Source organism: Myotis yumanensis, unplaced genomic scaffold (genome assembly GCF_028538775.1).
Source record: "Myotis yumanensis isolate MYYU_CA2020_CCGP unplaced genomic scaffold, mMyoYum1.0.hap1 SCAF_2, whole genome shotgun sequence".
Taxonomy (NCBI): domain Eukaryota; kingdom Metazoa; phylum Chordata; class Mammalia; order Chiroptera; family Vespertilionidae; genus Myotis; species Myotis yumanensis.
In genome coordinates this window covers 32659456-32676675 of record NW_027223753.1, presented here as the reverse complement: position 1 = coordinate 32676675, position 17220 = coordinate 32659456, and the positions used below count along the sequence as shown (strand labels likewise).

The following is a 17220-nucleotide window of genomic DNA, read 5'->3' as shown; positions in this document are numbered from 1 at the left end:
ATTCATTCACTGTATGAACAAATATGTGTGTGTTGGTACAACAGTGTCTTACATTCTTTCCCATGTTCAAGGAATGAAGAGAAGCCTGAGAGGGCCATGCTTCCAGAAATAACCCCTCTGGGTCCCAGCTCTCTGTATTCCCCTCCACTTGGAAGCCTGCAGGGTTGCCTTTCTTGTGGCTGCAGCAAATATAAGTGTGGCCTGTGCTGTCAGGGCTGCCAATCATCCCTTCCACAGTAGGGGATGTAGTAAGAGCTCCATTTCTTTATTTATCCATCCGCCCAAAAGCCTATGAGACACTGGCATGGCTGCTACCTACAATTCTATAGGAGACACCAGCATAGCATTGTCCTGCTCAGCCTAGAACAACAAGCCAGGCCTTTCTGGCAAAACAGCCCCTCCCCTCTCGCCCTGGGGAGCACACTGGTCCTTGGCCAGCAGATATCAGAGACAGATGTTCGGCCTTCTCTAAGTCCCTCAGGGCTCAGCCTCTGTTGATGCCTTCATTTTCCTCAGAAAGAGTGTTGACAACTCGTCAGTGGCTCTAGAAGCCATGTGGCTGGGCCACATGATTTTTCTGGGGGCTAAAACCTGCAGGAAATTAGTCTTCTGGTGCCAGACTCTCCATCTAGGTAGTCCATCAGTCATCTGGGCCTCTTGGCCCGTGCTTTAGGCCTGGGTTAGTGAAGACAGAGAAATGGAAGAAGAGGCACCAGGAGGAAGACATGCCGTGAGCAACAGTGTGGAGGTTGACAGGTGTGGGAAAAGAGAAGGTCTGTTCTCTTTCCTCCATGGCCATGGCTTCCTCTAAGTCACACCAACATGTTGCAGGCCACGGTGCAGGACACCTGGGCCCGCCACCCAAATGGAAAGACAACTTGCTGGGAATGGAAGAATGCAGGCGAAGGCCATGTGGTCAGGAAGGACAGCACAGCTCTATGTTCAAAGTTCCAGAACCCTTTCTGGACACCTCTTCTGTTCCAGGCATTGATAAAGGCTCTGCCCCTGAACTCAAGTTGCTCTCTGCCTAGTTCAAGAACATGTCAGTGATGCTGGCCCCAGGTCATGTGGCTGGGTGTGGACAGTGGGCCCAGAGCTGAGAAATCTGGATAGTTCCAGGCCAGGTTGCTAAACAGGCCACCATTATGGGAGAAAGCCATGTCTTAGAATTGAAGTTTCTAAGAAGGATGGAGGAGTTTGGTTATGTCCCGGGAAGTGATGGAGCTGGGGGTGAAGAGATAGTGGTGGCAACAGACAGTGGCCAACCAAGGCTCAGGCATTGGGAAAACCCAAGTTAGGACCCCTGCTCTCATCTCTGCAGGGTGGAGTGGGCTGAACGTGGCTCATAGAGCAGCCATCATCTCATGTAACCCCCAAAAAACATTGTCAGCCCCATCTTACAAATGAGGCAACTGAGGCTCAGGAAAGTTAAGTAACTTGGCCAAAGTCACACAGTGTCAGAACAGGGCCTGAAGCCCATACCCTATGGCCTTTCTGCTACACCAGGCAACTCAGCTGACCATCCACACCTTCTTGCTGAACAGAATTTCCCGGATGTGCCAGTGCCAGGCTGCCGAAGGGAGGGCAGTGAAGCAGCTGAGCTCTGGCCGCCTCCCAGGACCTCAGTGCCTGGAAGCTGAGGTTCAGTAAGGCAGAGACACGGAAGGGTACATGTGGGAGGGCAGCAGTCTGGACTCTTCCTGGCTCGGCCTCTTTTCTAGCTATGTGCCTTAGCAGATGTCTCTGGACCTTTCCATTCTTGCTTTCTTCACTTATAAAGCTGGAATAACCACACTCATCTCAAAGGGTTTGGGAATTGATGAAAAACATATAGCCCACTGTGGGGACATAAGAAAGGTAAGTTGCTCGCCCACCTGGGCTGTGTGTGTATTTGAAGCCAACCTTGCTCCAGAAAGAACTGAAGGCAGTCTCTGTCTTACCTTTATAGCTGCCCAACTTTATCAACACGACGCTTCCGCCGCACGAGCAGGTGACAGCCCAGGAGATCGACAGCTACTTCCGCCAGGAGCTCATCTACAAGCGGAACGAGCGCATGGGGAAGAGGGTCATGGCGCTCCTTCAGGAGAACGAAGACAAGATCTGCTTCTTTGCCTTCGGAGCAGGTTTGGACCGGAGTGGGGAAGGGATTATTTTCAGAATTCCTAAGGGCTGGGAGATTTGCTAAACCCTTTCCTGATCTCTGCTTCATAAAGGGAAAAGCTGTGGCCCGCAATGGGGCAGGGAAAGTTACAACGTGCTTAGCAGAGCTGGGACCCAAAGTGGTTCTCATCCTTCTAGTCAAGAGTTTTTTCATTATAGTCCCCGTGGTAAAGGGGGTGGCCCCGGCCAAGGCCAGGACAGCTTCTGTGGCCCCTTCATGTCCCAGGAGGCCATGTCGGGAGCCCAGAACTGAGCTAGCTCCCACTACCCAGCCCAGCCTCGGATCCCCCACCTCCAGCAGAGCCAGGGCCATGTGACCTAGTGAGCAGAGGTGGGCTCTGGTATGCCCCAGTCCTGCCTCCAGATCTCAGCCCCAGCCCCGTCCAGGCTGCATGACCTCAGGGTGGTAATTTCTCAGAGGCTCAAGTCCTCCTCCATGAGTTATAGCAATAACTATTCGATGAATTGAAAATATCTATCTTGGAGAAGAGTTGTAGAAATTAGTGACAACATTTAAATAGCCTGGCATATACTAGTAATAAGAACTACCATTATCATGATCATTATCATGACAATTACGACAAGATTTATTATCCCAATGTGGACCATGAACTGGATGCTTCTCCTGGGGGCTCTGGCCTCTTTGTGCAAAGCGAAGTCCCAATGTCCAGATGCAGGGCTTGCTCAGCATCTCTCCCTGTTCCTTCCCCCCATCCCTCTCCTTCTCCAAATTCTTTCTTCCTGTCTCTGTGCTGGCACTGCTGCTGACAGTGATGTCCACGTTGGGACCAGGAGGTTGCATTTGCCTCCTTTAGTTGTCAGCTTTTGCTCCAGAGCTACAACAAACATGTATTTTTTTTCATGTTACCACGGTTTGGGTTGATGAAATTCATCTTCTGTTTCATGAGAATTAAGCAAGAGGCCTAGTGAGCACTCACAGCCACTGCCCTCTCACCCCTCCCTTCGCTGGACTGTTTCCCACACAGGGTCTGCCTGGGTCAGGCTGAGTTAGACCAAGTTGAGCAGTCGTTCTAACCTGGAAGAGTCCTGATTTCGTTATGGAACATGTCCACTGTTTGAGGTCCACCTTCCCCCTGCCTCCTGCTCCTGCCATTCAATCCCATATACTTAAAGGGCAAGAGCTAGGGTTCGTCTGTCTGTGCCTGTGTTCCCTCCTCTGCAGCCCTCAGCACATGGATGAGGAGAGGCACATGATGGCCTCAGACACACAGGACCTCTGGGGCAGTCTCTTTAAGGCCACGAACTCTGTCTGGGTGCCTCTGTGGTTTCATCTCAGGCCTTCCCATATCATTGGGCCCTGGGGACCTAAGTCAGTCTTACTCTTGTTATCCATCCTCTGTCCCATCCTCAAAGAAGGCACAGGGCCCCCAAGGCTTCAGGAGGAAGGACGGGAGGGCCTATGCCACTGGAGATATGCCTAGCCACCTCCCACGTGTGTGTTTGCTCATGCATAGGTCTCCCAGAACCAGTTTCATTGGGTGTCCCAGGAAATAGCTTGGGAAACAGAAACATAATTATAAGACACCCACCCAACGCTAGCCCAGCTTTGCCAGGTGTCTGAGCAGGGCCCCACAGGCTAGCCTCAGAAGCCAGTGAAGGCCCTGAAGGTTCCAGGCTCTGGAGCACTGGGGAGGGGCCATGCAAGCTAAGAAAGGAGGTGGGTAGTGGCACTTGTGCCTGCCCTTCCACCCAGTGCCAACCCCCCCCCCCACTCCCCACACCCCGCCCAGTGCCTATTCAGACCTTTCCAGTGCTGATGGCAGACTGGCCCCTCTTTTGTGCTGCTCCACAGGGGGAGTTGGGCCAAAGGGTCAGGGCTTTGGAGTCAGGATGCCTGGGTGTAAAGTGTGGCTCTACCTCTGTCTGCTAAGTGAGCCTGGGAAAGCCATCTCACCTCCATGGGCCTCAGCCTCTCCTTTGTAAAATGGGGATAGTATGCCCGTCTCATATGATTATGTTGGATACACTCATTTTAGATCACAGGGCTAAAACTCTGCACCAGGGTGGAAGGGTTCTTATAATAAAACCCCTACTGTGTGTCAGCCATCAGTCTACCCTCTTGGATTACATTGCCTTTGATCTTCACAGTAAGACCACAAGATGGGTGTTAATACACACATTTTCCAGGTGAAAACCAAGGCCCAGAAAGGGTGAGTGGCTTCCACAAGGCCATTTCTCCTGTGCAGGTGCCCTCACCTGGACACTTCCAGAAATGCTGACCATTTTGTGGGGAGGTTGTCTTTTTAGCTGGTGCACCTCACAAAAGAATATTCTCCTCATGTCTGTGATGTTTCTATTTGGCCTTCTCTGGAGGCCAGCAGAAGAACCCTTCAGCAGGTTCAGGGGCAGTTGGGGGGCAGACACGTGTGCAAACTCTGAGCAGGCCTGGGTGATGTCTGGGGGCCTGGATGGAAGCCCTGCCTCTCAGGGAGGTAGCTGTGATGAGTGTGCAAATCAATGTTCTGGAAGGAACCAGGCTGCTGCTGTGGAGGCTTGAGCCAGCCCTGGGGAGGGGAGGTCAGATTCCCGACTGCCAGGATCCTGCAGAGGGACAAGCTGACCCTGAAGGGCCCCCGAAGATCTTAGGTGGGTTTTTGGATTTCCTCTGATCTGCAAATAACTGAGAAAAATAAGTACAAGTTGGGTAATTTTTTATTAGCAACGTTTATGCAATTTGCTGGCTTATCTTTTAGTCTGAAATGATCTTTTTTTTCTACTGTGTTTGAAGTTTAACTGTTCTTTTGAAAAAATAATGGTGATATAAGACAAATGGGGCTTTTCAAGTGCTTACTTGGCAAAATGAAAAGTTGGTTACTGTATTATCCCACCCACCTTCTCTACAGATAGGAGAGAACTGAGCATATTTAACACATGCTGGAAAGACTAGAGTTAGAGGGAGGGTGATACAGGAGAGAGAGTGGGAACAAATGACTGGCCCAGGGCTCTGAGAAGGCATGAGGGGCGTGACCAGAGCTCAGACAGAGGGTGTGGCCTTCAGTAGAGGAGGCCATCCTCCCCCTGTGATCAAGGGAAGGAGGGAGCAGGCCAGCAGGCTAGAAGGCAAGAGAGGTCTCAACTGATGGCTTCTCACAGGAGCCCCACTCTGTAAAGTAAAATGTGAAGGAATCTGCAGAAAAAAGGGAGGAAGATGGGAGATTCTTAGTGTGAAGAGAAGAGAACATTTGCCACAAATTCGAGATTGGCCACAAGAACTGACACGGACCAGAAGTTAAATAGATTTCATAGCAGGGGCCAACTGTGATTGATTGGTAGTGGCTGCCTGGAGTGGGAGGATGTAAAGTGGGATGATAACACACATCAGAGCTCAGCAGAGAAGAGGCCCTGATTGATTAGTGATGCCTGCTGTGGATCAGGATTAGGGCACATGCCTGTCACATATCTGCTCTGTCTGCCAAGAACACAGGCGATGCTGACTGGCAATGAGGACCCATGAACCTGCAGTAATCTCAAGACACAGGTTGGAAGATTTCTTACAGCAACACTGAACAGCTGGGGTGCAAATGAGGATGCTGCCCTCCAGGCTGCTTCCTGAATTTATCCTAGTACCCCTTGCTCAGTGAGCATCCCACTGTATATGACCTACTCCAGGGCAGGCACACACCTCCTCAGGATTGCCAACACCTAGGAACGTGCTATAAAGACATCCAGGACCAAATCACCCAAAATCAAGTTCATTCCGTTCAGTCACATGGCATCTGCTGGACCCCAGGCCTCAAGGAGTGGGGACGGGGGTGTCTCAGTCCCAGGCAGTAGACAAAAATGACAATTTTGTCCCTAGGTCCAGGGAACTGGGCTTTCTCAGGACGTGTTTACTTGTGCAACCATCCCACAGCCTGGAACAGCATGAGTAATGTAAGAACTGGCAGTGCTGGGCTGGAGACATAGCCAGACTCAAGGGAGACCTCTAGGGTCATTCATGTCGAACTCAGAGAGCCAGAGGTTACCACAGGTTACCGCACATTCTGTAACCCTCACGTGCTATGATCTGAAAATAATTCTAACTTCTGACCTTGCAAAGTCCTTTGACCCAAGCATCCTATTGTTTTAGGATCATGTGGTTCTAATATCCCATTGTCTATCAGCATAGCATTCTAACATTCTGGCCTAGTTTGCTCCAATCCCTCTTGGATTCCTTTGGAGGAGTGTGGAGCTAAGAGCCTTCCAGGACCCGGAACTTCCTTCTTGTCGGGCTACTGGCACCTGCCCCCACAGGAAGCAGAGGTCCTGGCAGAAAGCAGGATAAAAGGCAGGCCGTGTGAGCTCGAGAGACAGAGGGGCTGTAGCTGCTACCCCGAGCACCCCCACAGCCAGCACGCCCAGTCTCCAGGCCGGCGCCAGACAGGGTGAGGACTAATATCCCTTCTAGCCCCAAAAGTCAGCAATTCCACACATACCTGACAGGTTTGAGTGAAAGGAGGCAGAGTGAGTGAGAGAAGGCTTCCTGAGGAGGTGAGACCACTTGAAGTTTCCTGGATGCAGGTCCAGCTACTTCTGAATTCTTTCATCATCCCATAGTCCTCAGGACAAGACTCACACCCTACTTCCTTCCCCCCTTAGTTTTTACTCAGGAACAGAAGGAAGCCCTTCAGAGCTCATGATCGGATACAGAAGAGCAGTCATGGCCCATGTAGGGTCTTTTCAACCTTAGAAACAAAAAGGCAGCGCACGCCAGGTGCTTTCTTCCCTCTCAGGCAAACGCCCCTGGCCAGCCACACTCCCCAGGCTGGAGCGCAGGGCCACAGTGTCTGGAAGTGTCTCAGAATTTCAGACATGCTTCACAGGACCCGGTGCTCCGCCATGTGCACATCTGGCAGATGGCACACCTACTCTGGGCTGCAGTCCTTGGCCAGAGTCGCTGTTCCTGTGCAGGGCATCCAACCAGCCAGAGGAACATCCCATCTGCTAGTTTGTCCCTAACAGGAGCCAGCCCTGCCCTCTGGAACAGGGGAGAGTCTAGAAGGACGGAGGTCCTCACGCCAGGCTTGAGGTCCAAGGCTGTGCCGTCAGTGAGCAGGATGGGTGAAATGCCAGCCGTAGTTCCAGCGCTCTATTGAGCCCGTGTGGGCAAGGCAGGAGGGAAGAGCATGTCCTAGATTGAGAGCATGGGCTTCAGAGCCAGGCTCGGAGTTGGAAGCCCAGCACTTAGAGGAAGCGGCCTGGGCGGCCCGGCTTCTCTGAGCTGCAGATTTCCCCTCTGTGACACGAGCTGGGAGTCATGGGCAGGTGCTGGTGCAGCTCAGACCCTGGGCAGCACCATCCCTCGGTGAATGTGAGCTCTGTGTTGTTATTATTTCAGGGTCCTGGCCCCTCCGAGCCCACGTTCCTCCAAAGACAGAACCCACACAGGAGAAAGCAGGGCCATCCCAGGGGGGGGCGGGGGGGGGGGGGCAGAAGGGCTTTGTGACCTCTGAGGACTCAGCTTACAGGGAAAGCCCACTGGTCTCAGTTCCAAGTGACAGTGAGGCTCAGGCTCGGGTAGGCCCCATCCCTGTTCACATCGTTGGCCAACAGGGAGTTCTCCTGGGGCTGGGGTCCTGGGTGCTGTGATTCTAGAAAGGGAGCCTCTGGCTCTTGTAGGGTGTTACCAAGCCTGAGGTGAGCCCTAGACTGGGCACTGCCCCCTGCAGGTCACATGCCTGACTTGTGGGAGGTCCCAGTAAAGGCTCCTGGAGAAAGGAGAAAGCAGTGCTGGCACCAGCCCTCAGGGTGAGTCAAAACCCCCAGGGCCTGTGTCCTCACCTCTAAAGCCAATGCTGATTGAGGGAGTATCTGGTCCAAAGGAAATGAAAGGCTCAAACCCTGGGTATTTCAAAGGAACCAAGAGTGTTGGCTTGGAAGGCAGACTTGGGGGGAGGAGCATACTTTTAAGAGGAAGTGCACAATTAGGACAGGTCCTAAAGGGAACCCCCAATCTAGGCAACTGCCAGACAGGTGTCAAAAGCCCAGAAGCAGCTCCAGCCTCAAGAGGGAGCCTGCCCTGTGCCCTTTTTTAAAGAATTATGTTTTCATTTATTTCAGAGAGAGGAAGGGAGAGAGAGAAACATTGATGTGAGAGGGCAACATTGATCGACTGCCTCCTGCACGTCCCCTACCGGGGATCAAGCCTGCAACCCGGGCATGTGCCCTGATAGGGAATCGGATCTATGACCTCCTGGTGCATGGGACAACGCTCAACCAACTGAGCCACCCTGGTTGGGCAAGCAGTGCCCTCTAGATGGGCACAGTCTGTGTGTGTGTGTGTGTGTGTGTGAGTGCAGGCAAACTCAGCTCTGCCCTTTCTGCCTGCGTGACACTGAGACCGTCTGCTGGCCTCAGCAGGACTGTTGTGAGATCAGTGAGAAAATGAATCAGTGTTCGGTACAGTCTAAGTGCTGGGAAAATGGTAGGGGGGTTGCTTTTCTCAGTATTTCCATCCATCTTTGCATCATTAAGCGCAGAGCTGTGCTGCCAGCTGAAGTCTTGGGGCTCTTCCATTTGTGATATCCTGAGTTCTAACAGTACAGTCCTCGGAGAGGAGCAAACAGTAAAGGGGGCAGAATTGGGTGCCACCCAGCCAACCCCAGCTCCCTGTAGGATGTTTAAATCCCCTCTGCACTGGCCTGACAAGCACTCATTGACTCTGCTTGCACACCCCCAGAGACGGGGCACTCACTCCCTGCAGAGCTGGACAGTTGCCTGGGGGAATATTCTTTGGAACCAGCTGAAACCTACCTCATTCGTTTACCCTGTCTCGATTCAGAACGCCACCACTCATACCTCCTGCCCCAACCCTTGCCATTACCCACCTCCTCTTTCACTTTCTGTTCCAACAACCCAGAACCACTGTTGGTGGCCAGCGCACGCCCCGCTTTTCTCCTTTTGTGCCCATGCATGTGCAGTACCCAATGTGAGGAAGGCCTTTCCTTCTTCCCTTCCACTGACTCACCTGCGGTCCCTCCTCGCTGACCCCCTAGTCTGGGTCCCGCCCCTTTTCCATTCAGCCACATAGTTCCTAGAGTCCCTCCCTCATTGCGTGGCTCATGCTACCTGTTCCCTCTCCACCCTGTGATCGCCTCAGAGTGGGGACATGTATCTCAGGTCCTGGCACAAGACTGAGTGCAGGAGGTGTCCTCTTGGTCCAAGCCCACACCCTGCCCTGGGCTGGCCCAGAGAGGGAGCAAGGAAGCTCTGCTGGATGAGAAGCCCCCTGGGGGACTCCAGTTGCCCGTCCTTCCCCTGGTCCCTCCATTCAGCCCTCCTGTCACACTTCCTCACGAAAACAAACACCCCTGTCGCTTGACATCCGGCTGCTGCTCCTGGCAGCTAGATTAGCATTTGAAAGTTTCCCTTGCATTAATTTCAGACGGAACATAAATACGGGCTCGGGATCCCTCTTCCAGGAGGAGAAAACTGGAAACCCAGCGGACTCACGGGAGAGAAAACATGTGTGCTGGCCGAGGGGAGCCCGTGTTACTTTGGAGCTTTTGTGGGAACATCTGGTCCTCCCTTCCACCCGGCCCCCCAACGCTGTCTTGAAATTACCCTGTTAATTGGCAGGTTGTTCTTGCTGAGCGCTCACACACTTTCCCTCCGATCTGGTGAACCTTGGAAGGTACACATGTTTCTGACAATTTCCTGCCCCCAACACATGAACTCAGGATCCTTTGCAGCCGCCAGTCCTTCAGAATAGCGTGCAGGGATGTGCGGTGAGTGAGGATGTGGCTGCACCTCTTACCAACTGCGTGACCTGGACAAGTGCTGGCCCCTCATACACTGGGGGACCTCGAAGGCTGCCGTGAGGCTGAAATGAAACAATGTTGGAAAAGCCTTGTGTCCCCAGGGGGCTCACGAAGTAGCAGGTTGTGTTCAGGTCTTCAGATGATGAAATCATAGAGGTGGGAGGACCTCGGGACCATTTGGGGAAATGGAGACACATAGACAATGAAGCTGCCCAGGGTTACACAACCAGATGGCTCTTGAGCCAGGTTTTCTGTCCTAACCCAGCAATAGGATTCTTCTCTCTGCCCCACCCTGGCATTCTGTGTTGGAGGGTAAATTGGGGCTGTTGGGCAGTGCCCAGCCTGTGCTCTGCTCACTGAGCCTTGTGCTCTGGCACAGGCCTGCTGGGCCCGGGAAAAGAGGAGCCCTTTTCTCTGCGCTAAAACATGGTGGGACTGTGCCCGCTCAGAGTAGGACACCTTCCCGTTTGTATACAAATGCCCTTTACGTGGCAGTCTGGCTTGCAGGGCCATTAAGGCAACACCAAAGCAGCCCCACCTTCTCAAGACCTTTAATCTTCCTCCAGGCCTTTGTTCCTTGCATCTCTGAATCCCATCCTGGAAGTCCTGGCTACCTGGGCCCCTCCTCCAGGAAGCCATCCCTGATGTCCTCAGTGGATTCGTCTCTCCTCCACCATGCTCCTTGTTTCCATTTCGGGGTTCTCTTTCTCTTCTCTCCTCTTTCCTCTTTCAGCCTTTTTCTCTGTCTCTGACTTCCCCATCCTTGCCTCTTTCTATCTTTTACTCTCTGTCTAGGTGTCTTTCCTTTGTCTTCTCTCCCACCATTGTCTGTGTCGCTGTATGTCTCTCATTGCCTGGGCCTGGGCCCCCCTCTCCTCCTCTCCACTGTCTTTTCCGTCCTGGAGCTCCTTGTGTCCCTGTGAGTATCTCTGTCCCCTCCCTGCCTCTCTGTGTGTCTCCCCCACTGTCTGTGGCTCTGTGGGCCCCATCCCCCACTGTCCTCCTTCTCTCCCCTCCTTTCCTCATTCACGTGGCCTCTGCAGATGAAATGGAACGTGCCTTCCTGCAGAGAGCTGGCCAGAGCACAGCTGTTGGTGCTGGCAGGAGCTGCTGAGCGGTGGCCAGGAGACCCGGGAGCCTGGGCAAGCCATGCAGGCTAACCCCCAACACCGGGGGCCCCTTTGGAAACGGTCCACACCTGCCCGCAGGTTCCAGGGTGGGTGTGGCGCCAGTCTCAGGACTTCTGGTCTTGGAGGCAAGCCTAGGCCCTGTCTGCCAGCCCCTGGGGACAACATGCACTGGGCCCTGACTCAGAGGCAGGTTCAGGAGCCAAGCTCTTGGGATTGGTGGAATCTGCATGAACAACACCAAAGGGCCGGCCCAGGCTACAAGCGGAGGGGAGCATGAGCTCAGGCCTCCTGGGGATTGGATGAGATCATGGAAAGGATATGGAGTAGCAGTTTTTGTCACTCATTCATTCAACAATCACGAAGCCGCCACTGTGGGCCAGACTGGGGCTCAGCCCTGGGTCAAAGATGAATCAGGTATGTCCCCTGTCCTTGCACAGTCTCCCATCCAGCAGCTTGTTGGGAATATGCTCTGACAGAGGCAGCTCTGGGTATGGGAAGAGCATCCCAGCTGCAGCGAGGATGGTGGCCTGGCAGGGACAAGAGCAGGTGGTGTGGGCAGTGATTTCAGTCCAGCATGGTTAGGCGGTAAAATCAGGGGGATTCTGATGACTGAATGGATGGGGATGAGGAGGAAGAGAAAGGAGTCAAGCCAGGGCCCATCTGAGTGTGCTGGCTCTGGGGGAGGTTAGGTGCAGATTCCAGCAGGCCATTGGACAGATGGGTCTGAGCGGGGGCTGCAGTTCCAGAGGTCAGCACTGCCTGGTAACTGAAACCATATGGTAGATGATTTGTCGACAAACTGTGGTAGAGTAAAAAGAAAAGAGGGCCATGGACAGGGTTCCCAGGGTCCCCACATTTATTGGGCAGGAGAAAGAGGACCCCCACTAAGAGGACAGACAAGGAGCAGTGAGAGGAGCATGGACCAGGGCGGAACGGAGTCGTGTGGTCCTGTGAAACCAAGTCCCAAAGAGGAGGTGGGATGGGGTGGCAGGAGTGCATGGCGTGCATGGTGTGGTCCTGGGGCACAGCCTGCATGGGAAGGGCACCTCCTGAGCTGTGCAAGGAGCAGCCTCACGCCCAGCCAGCATGGCTCAGGGGTTGAGCATCAACCTGTGATCCCGGAGGTCAGGGTTGGATTCCAGCTCAGGGCACATGCCTGGATTATGGGCTCGATCCCCAGTGTGGAGCATGCAGGAGGTAGCCGATCAATGATTCTTTTTTTTTAAATATATTTTATTGATTTTTTACAGAGAGGAAGGGAGAGGGATAGAGAGTTAGAAACATCGATGAGAGAGAAACATCGATCAGCTGCCTCCTGCACACTCCCTACTGGGGATGTGCCCGCAACCAAGGTACATGCCCTTGACCAAAATCGAGCCTGGGACCTTCTAGTCCACAGGCCGACGCTCTATCCACTGAGCCAAACCGGTTAGGGCCGATCAATGATTTTTGATGTTTCTCTCTTTCCCTCTCCTTTCCTCTCTGAAATCAATAATTTTTTTTTTTAAAGGAACAGCTTCGTGCAGGGGAGGGACAAGAGGGAGGAGGTGAGGGTGAAGGTGGCTTACAGAAGGAGGGCATGGCAATTTGAAAACATCTGTTCTGATTGCTTCCAACTTCTCCAAGTATCTAAAGTCTTCTATTTGGGGTCTTAAGCCGCACAACTAGGGCCTGAAACCACTGCGGTGGAGGGAATAGACGCACTGACTGGACGCTGAAAGTTACCAGAAATGCCCCGAGTCCAGCGGGCATCCTGTAAGGCCTGGCCCCTGCTAGTGCCCCTGCACCAGCCCCAGGGATGCTGCTTCAGGAGCAGCCGCAAGGCCCTCAGTGAAGACTCACGGCTGCCCCTGTGCAGCCTGAGGCGGCTGTTTTCCCTGGCGGCGCTGAAATCCTCTGGGTGGACCACTGTTGGGCCTAGAAGCCTGGTCTTCAAACGGGTCTCCATGGAGGCCGGGAAGGGATTGGCTTTGCTGCCAAGTGTGGATTCCAAAAGCTGCTGGCAAGGAGTTCCTGCAGCCGATGTCCCAGAGGCTGCACACCTGAGGGACAAGCAAGAGTGGGGATGAGTCTGTGGCCTCAGCCAGGGCCCAGCCCAGCCCATCCACTGGGAGTATACTCTGGGCTCCTCAGAAGGGCATTCCCTCCTCTGCCTAATTCCGGCTTTAGAGCTGCCCAGGTGGCCAGAGGAAGCTGTGGCCAGAGGGAGACATGCCTATGTGACACTCAGGAAGACAGGCTGGACACAGAAACCTCTTGCTCAGGCTTAGAGTGGAGACTCGCAGCCTTAGCAGGAACCTGGGTCCTCTGTCCTCAACAGCACTGGGTCGGGACCGGAGCCTGGAAGGGCCTATCGTACCCTCTACTCCAGCCACGGTGCAGCCCCAGCCTGGCTTCCTCTGTGCTGGAGTCTCTCCTTTCCCCAACAGCCTGTCCACCCTCTGTGCTCAGCCCTCCCTGGGGCTGTCAACATGCTGACCTTCCGGCTTCCCACCTGTCACCACCCGTCACAGGCAATTACCGTAACAGTGCAGGGATTTCCCCCAGGTTCCGGGATGAATGGCGAGCAGAAGGGAGCTGCCTGTGGGCACATAGGTGGGAGCGCCAGGGGCCACCACCACTCTGCCCACCCTGACCAGGTTGGGGAGACTGAAGCCCAGGGAGCAAGAGGGGCTCATCAGGGGGCAAACTTCCAGCAGCCACTGTCTCCACAGTCCCTCGGCCTCCTGAGAGTCCTCTCTAACCTTCCTAACTGGAACCTCACTGTGTTCTCAGACTTCAGGCCTGCGTCCCACTGAAGGAGGGTGGTACCTGCTCAGCCGGGCTGTGGGTTGTGTGATTTAGACCTGTCTTCTCAGTGTCTAGCACAGGCTGCCCTCAGAGCAAGTGCCTCATCAATGTACCCCCCACCAATGGAGTGCGGTAGGCTGCCCCCACCTGCACAGTGCGGGCTGGGTCAGCTTCATGGTACGAGGCACAGCGATGCCACGGGACACACTGAGCCTTCACTGCGTGCCAACACTGTTCCTGCGGTCTTCACAGCCACTCTGGAGGTTGCTATCACAATCATGCCCACTTTACAGAGGGAGGGACTGAGGCACAGGAAGGTACAACCAGAGCCAGGATTTGGACCCAGGCAGGGTGGCACCAGGACCTCTTCCCAACATGCCGTACTGCTCTGGGCCTCAGCTTTGGTGTAAGTCACTGGTGTCTCGGCATACAGCTGAGCCACTTGTCTCTTGTGTTCCAGGTCACTTTCTCGGGAACAACACGGTCATTGACGTCCTCCGACAGGCGGGGCTGGAGGTGGAGCACACACCCGCAGGGCAGACCATCCACAGGTGAGCAGCGGGATATCTGCACCGTGGGGCTGGCTGGCCTGCTGCTGGTGGTCCATGGGCCAGGACTGACGGTGGGCTGCATGGCGGGCTGCTCCCTGCCTCCCTGCTCAGGCCTGGGGGAGGGTTGTGAAGAAGCCTCCGGTGAGATGGGGCCTTGTAGGCACTGGCCTTGACCAGGCACCTGAGAGAGGAGAAGCTAGGCTGGAGGTGGGGAGACGGGACAGGAGGCTGGAGCACAGCCTTGGCTGGAGGGAAGAGTGGCGGGCCTGGTAGAGGTGGTGGGAATGGGAGGAGGGTTGAATTTTGAGAGTTGTTCAGGACTTGGAGACTGGTGATCAGGTGGGACGGAAGGGCTCTGTCGGATGCCTGGGTGGCTGCCTAGAGGACTTGGGGGATGCTGGGGCTCTGAACTGAGATGGGGCCACGGTCAGGGTGAGCAGTGGCTTAGCCTCTTTCCTGTGTCCCAGCCATACTTTTCCCAGGGCTGCCTCTTGGCCATGCCCATTGCCTCGACTGTCCTGCTGGAGCACACCACTCCACTCACAGAGCCACATAATGGCATCCTCTCTTCCTGTGGGGGGTCCCTCCCAGGAGCTGCCCGAAGGCAGGCGTCAGCTGGGTCCCTGTGTGGCCCCTAGTGCCAGCACCAGGCATGGAACCACATAGGTGTCTGCATGCTGGGCAGCTCCGGGGTCAATCACAGGATCCTCGAACTCAGGGGTCCCATGCAGCCCATGCTCCGCCCAACCTTCTGAAAGAACCCTCCTCACCAGCCCACAAGGGTGACCAAAGTGTGATTTGGGCCCTTGTCTGTGACGTTACAAGACCCAGAGTCTGAAAGAAGCCTGAATAGTCATAGTTAATATTTGCAGTAGCTCACTGTATCGGGCTCTAAGTACTTCTAACTCACTGAATCCTCATGACAGTCATGTGTGGTAGGAACTACGAGTATCCTCATCTTAAAATTGAGGAACCTGAGGCCCAGAGAGGTGAAGCCACCTGCAGAAGGGCACACAGCTCCTGTAAATGGCAGTCTAGGGCCTCCCTAAGCTCCTAACCATCCCCTGTGTCCGATCTGGGGGTTAAGGTGGACTACACACTTTCTGGGCTCCTTCCTCTTCTCATCTTCTGAGCCAGGCTGACAAGACTGTTCTTCCCGAACAGTTAAGCACAATACAGTCAGATGGTCCTAGGCCTGGGCTGGCCTGTGTTTGAGGGGCAAGGACAAAGGAGCCTTGAGGACAAAGTATTCTTCAAGCTCCCCCTTCCCCTTGAAGCTCATTGTATCTGAGGTCAGGGTAGGGATGGGTGGAGGAGGGGGCAGGCTGGAGAGGCTGCCTCGGCTCCTATTCATCTAGATCCCAGGCATTAGAGGAGGGTCCCCTTCTCTCCTCCCCACTCCCACTCCCCATCCCAGACCCAGCTCCTAGGGCTCTCAGCCTGGGTCTCTGAGTGCAGACTGAAATCCTGCGGGTGGGGTGAAGGAGCAGGGCTGCTGTGGAGGCCTCAACAATGAAAGCCATCTTCGGCCACAGGTGCTTCCTGGATCCATCCTTTTGTCTGCCTGTTTTGAATTATCTCCCCAGCATCTGCGGCATCTCCTGGACCCTGGGAATCTGGAGTTGCCGTGGGGGCTGGGGGTGGACAGGCTGAGCTGATGGCCTTCTCTCCCTCACCCATTGTGCACACGGGAGTGCAGTGAGGGCACAGGCTGCTCTCCGCCCTGGGCGCCACCTAACCTTTGCAGTTCCCGAGACCATGGCCAGCCTTCTCCCAGAGACAGGTGGCCCCTTGGAATTCTCTTTGGGCCACAGACAGGGGAGAATAAAAGCAGAGGTGCAGAGGATGTGCCCAGGCTAAGGGGTGTCTGTGTGCACCTCTGTAGGGAATGTGAATCACACACACCCAGGTGGATGCGTTCGCGCCCCCTACAGCCAGGCTCATTTGCTTCTGCCCAATTCCTAGAAAAGTGCAATGTATATTAAATCACTAAATGAAAGAATGAGTCAAAGCTCCGTCTCTCAGCCCCAGACACTGGTTGTCCTGGGTTATCCTCACCGGGCCCAGGAGGGGCACGCTAGCATCTTCTCTTGCCACAACAGCTCTCCCATTGATTTGCATCCCCTGTCACACGTGCATGACACGCTGCAACATGTGAGCTTCATGAGCTGTCACCCTTTCCAGCCCTGCCGCCAGGAGCCCTGCACCCCCATCCGAGAGGACCTCAGCGAGCCCGGCCCCCGTGACCCCGCCTGCTGCCGTCCCCGCAGCACCCTCGGTGACCCCCACCGCCCCGCCTGAGGAGGAGGACCCAGCCCTATCCCCACACCTCCTGCTCCCCGACAGCCTCAGCCAGCTGGAGGAGTTTGGGCGGCAGAACAAGTGGCACAAGAGGCAGAATAAACAGCAGCGGCCGCGGCAGTTCAATGACCTCTGGGTCCGCATCGAAGACAGGTGAGCTGGGGAGGGGCAGGTCTGCTGGGAGCTGGGCATCTCTCCGGGCAGCCTCCGGCCGCTCGGAGCCAGGCACACCGTCACCCACAAGCCCTGCTTGGGAAGCCTGGCAGGGGCGTGCCCAGCAGAAACCTTAGGGCTGGCTTGTCCCCATTCCCAAAGGACCCTCCTGTTCATCTTTCAGGCTTATAGAGCACACTCATATCTCATTTTTCATTTTTATTCTCAGAAGGAGAGCAAGTATAATTTTCTTCATTTTAAAGGTGAGGGACTAGAAGCTTCCTTCAAGTGCCATGGGCAGAAGTCTGCTTTGCCCTTGATTGCCTGGGGTGCACCTGGGGTGCAGAGCGGGCTCCATTGGAGCCAGGAGAAAAT

At 54.7% G+C, this 17220-nt stretch overlaps 1 protein-coding gene across 1 annotated transcript in view; it reads left to right on the top strand.

Moving 5' to 3' along the window:
- The window catches only part of TRABD2B (TraB domain containing 2B), a 195529-nt gene that overhangs the window by 164429 nt on the left and 13880 nt on the right, over positions 1–17220 (top strand). Inside the window, exons 4-6 of the mRNA XM_070405067.1 lie at positions 1949–2123; positions 14301–14391; positions 16576–16845. Coding sequence (XP_070261168.1) covers positions 1949–2123; positions 14301–14391; positions 16576–16845 — 536 coding nt within the window. The remainder of the gene's footprint in view (positions 1–1948; positions 2124–14300; positions 14392–16575; positions 16846–17220) is intronic.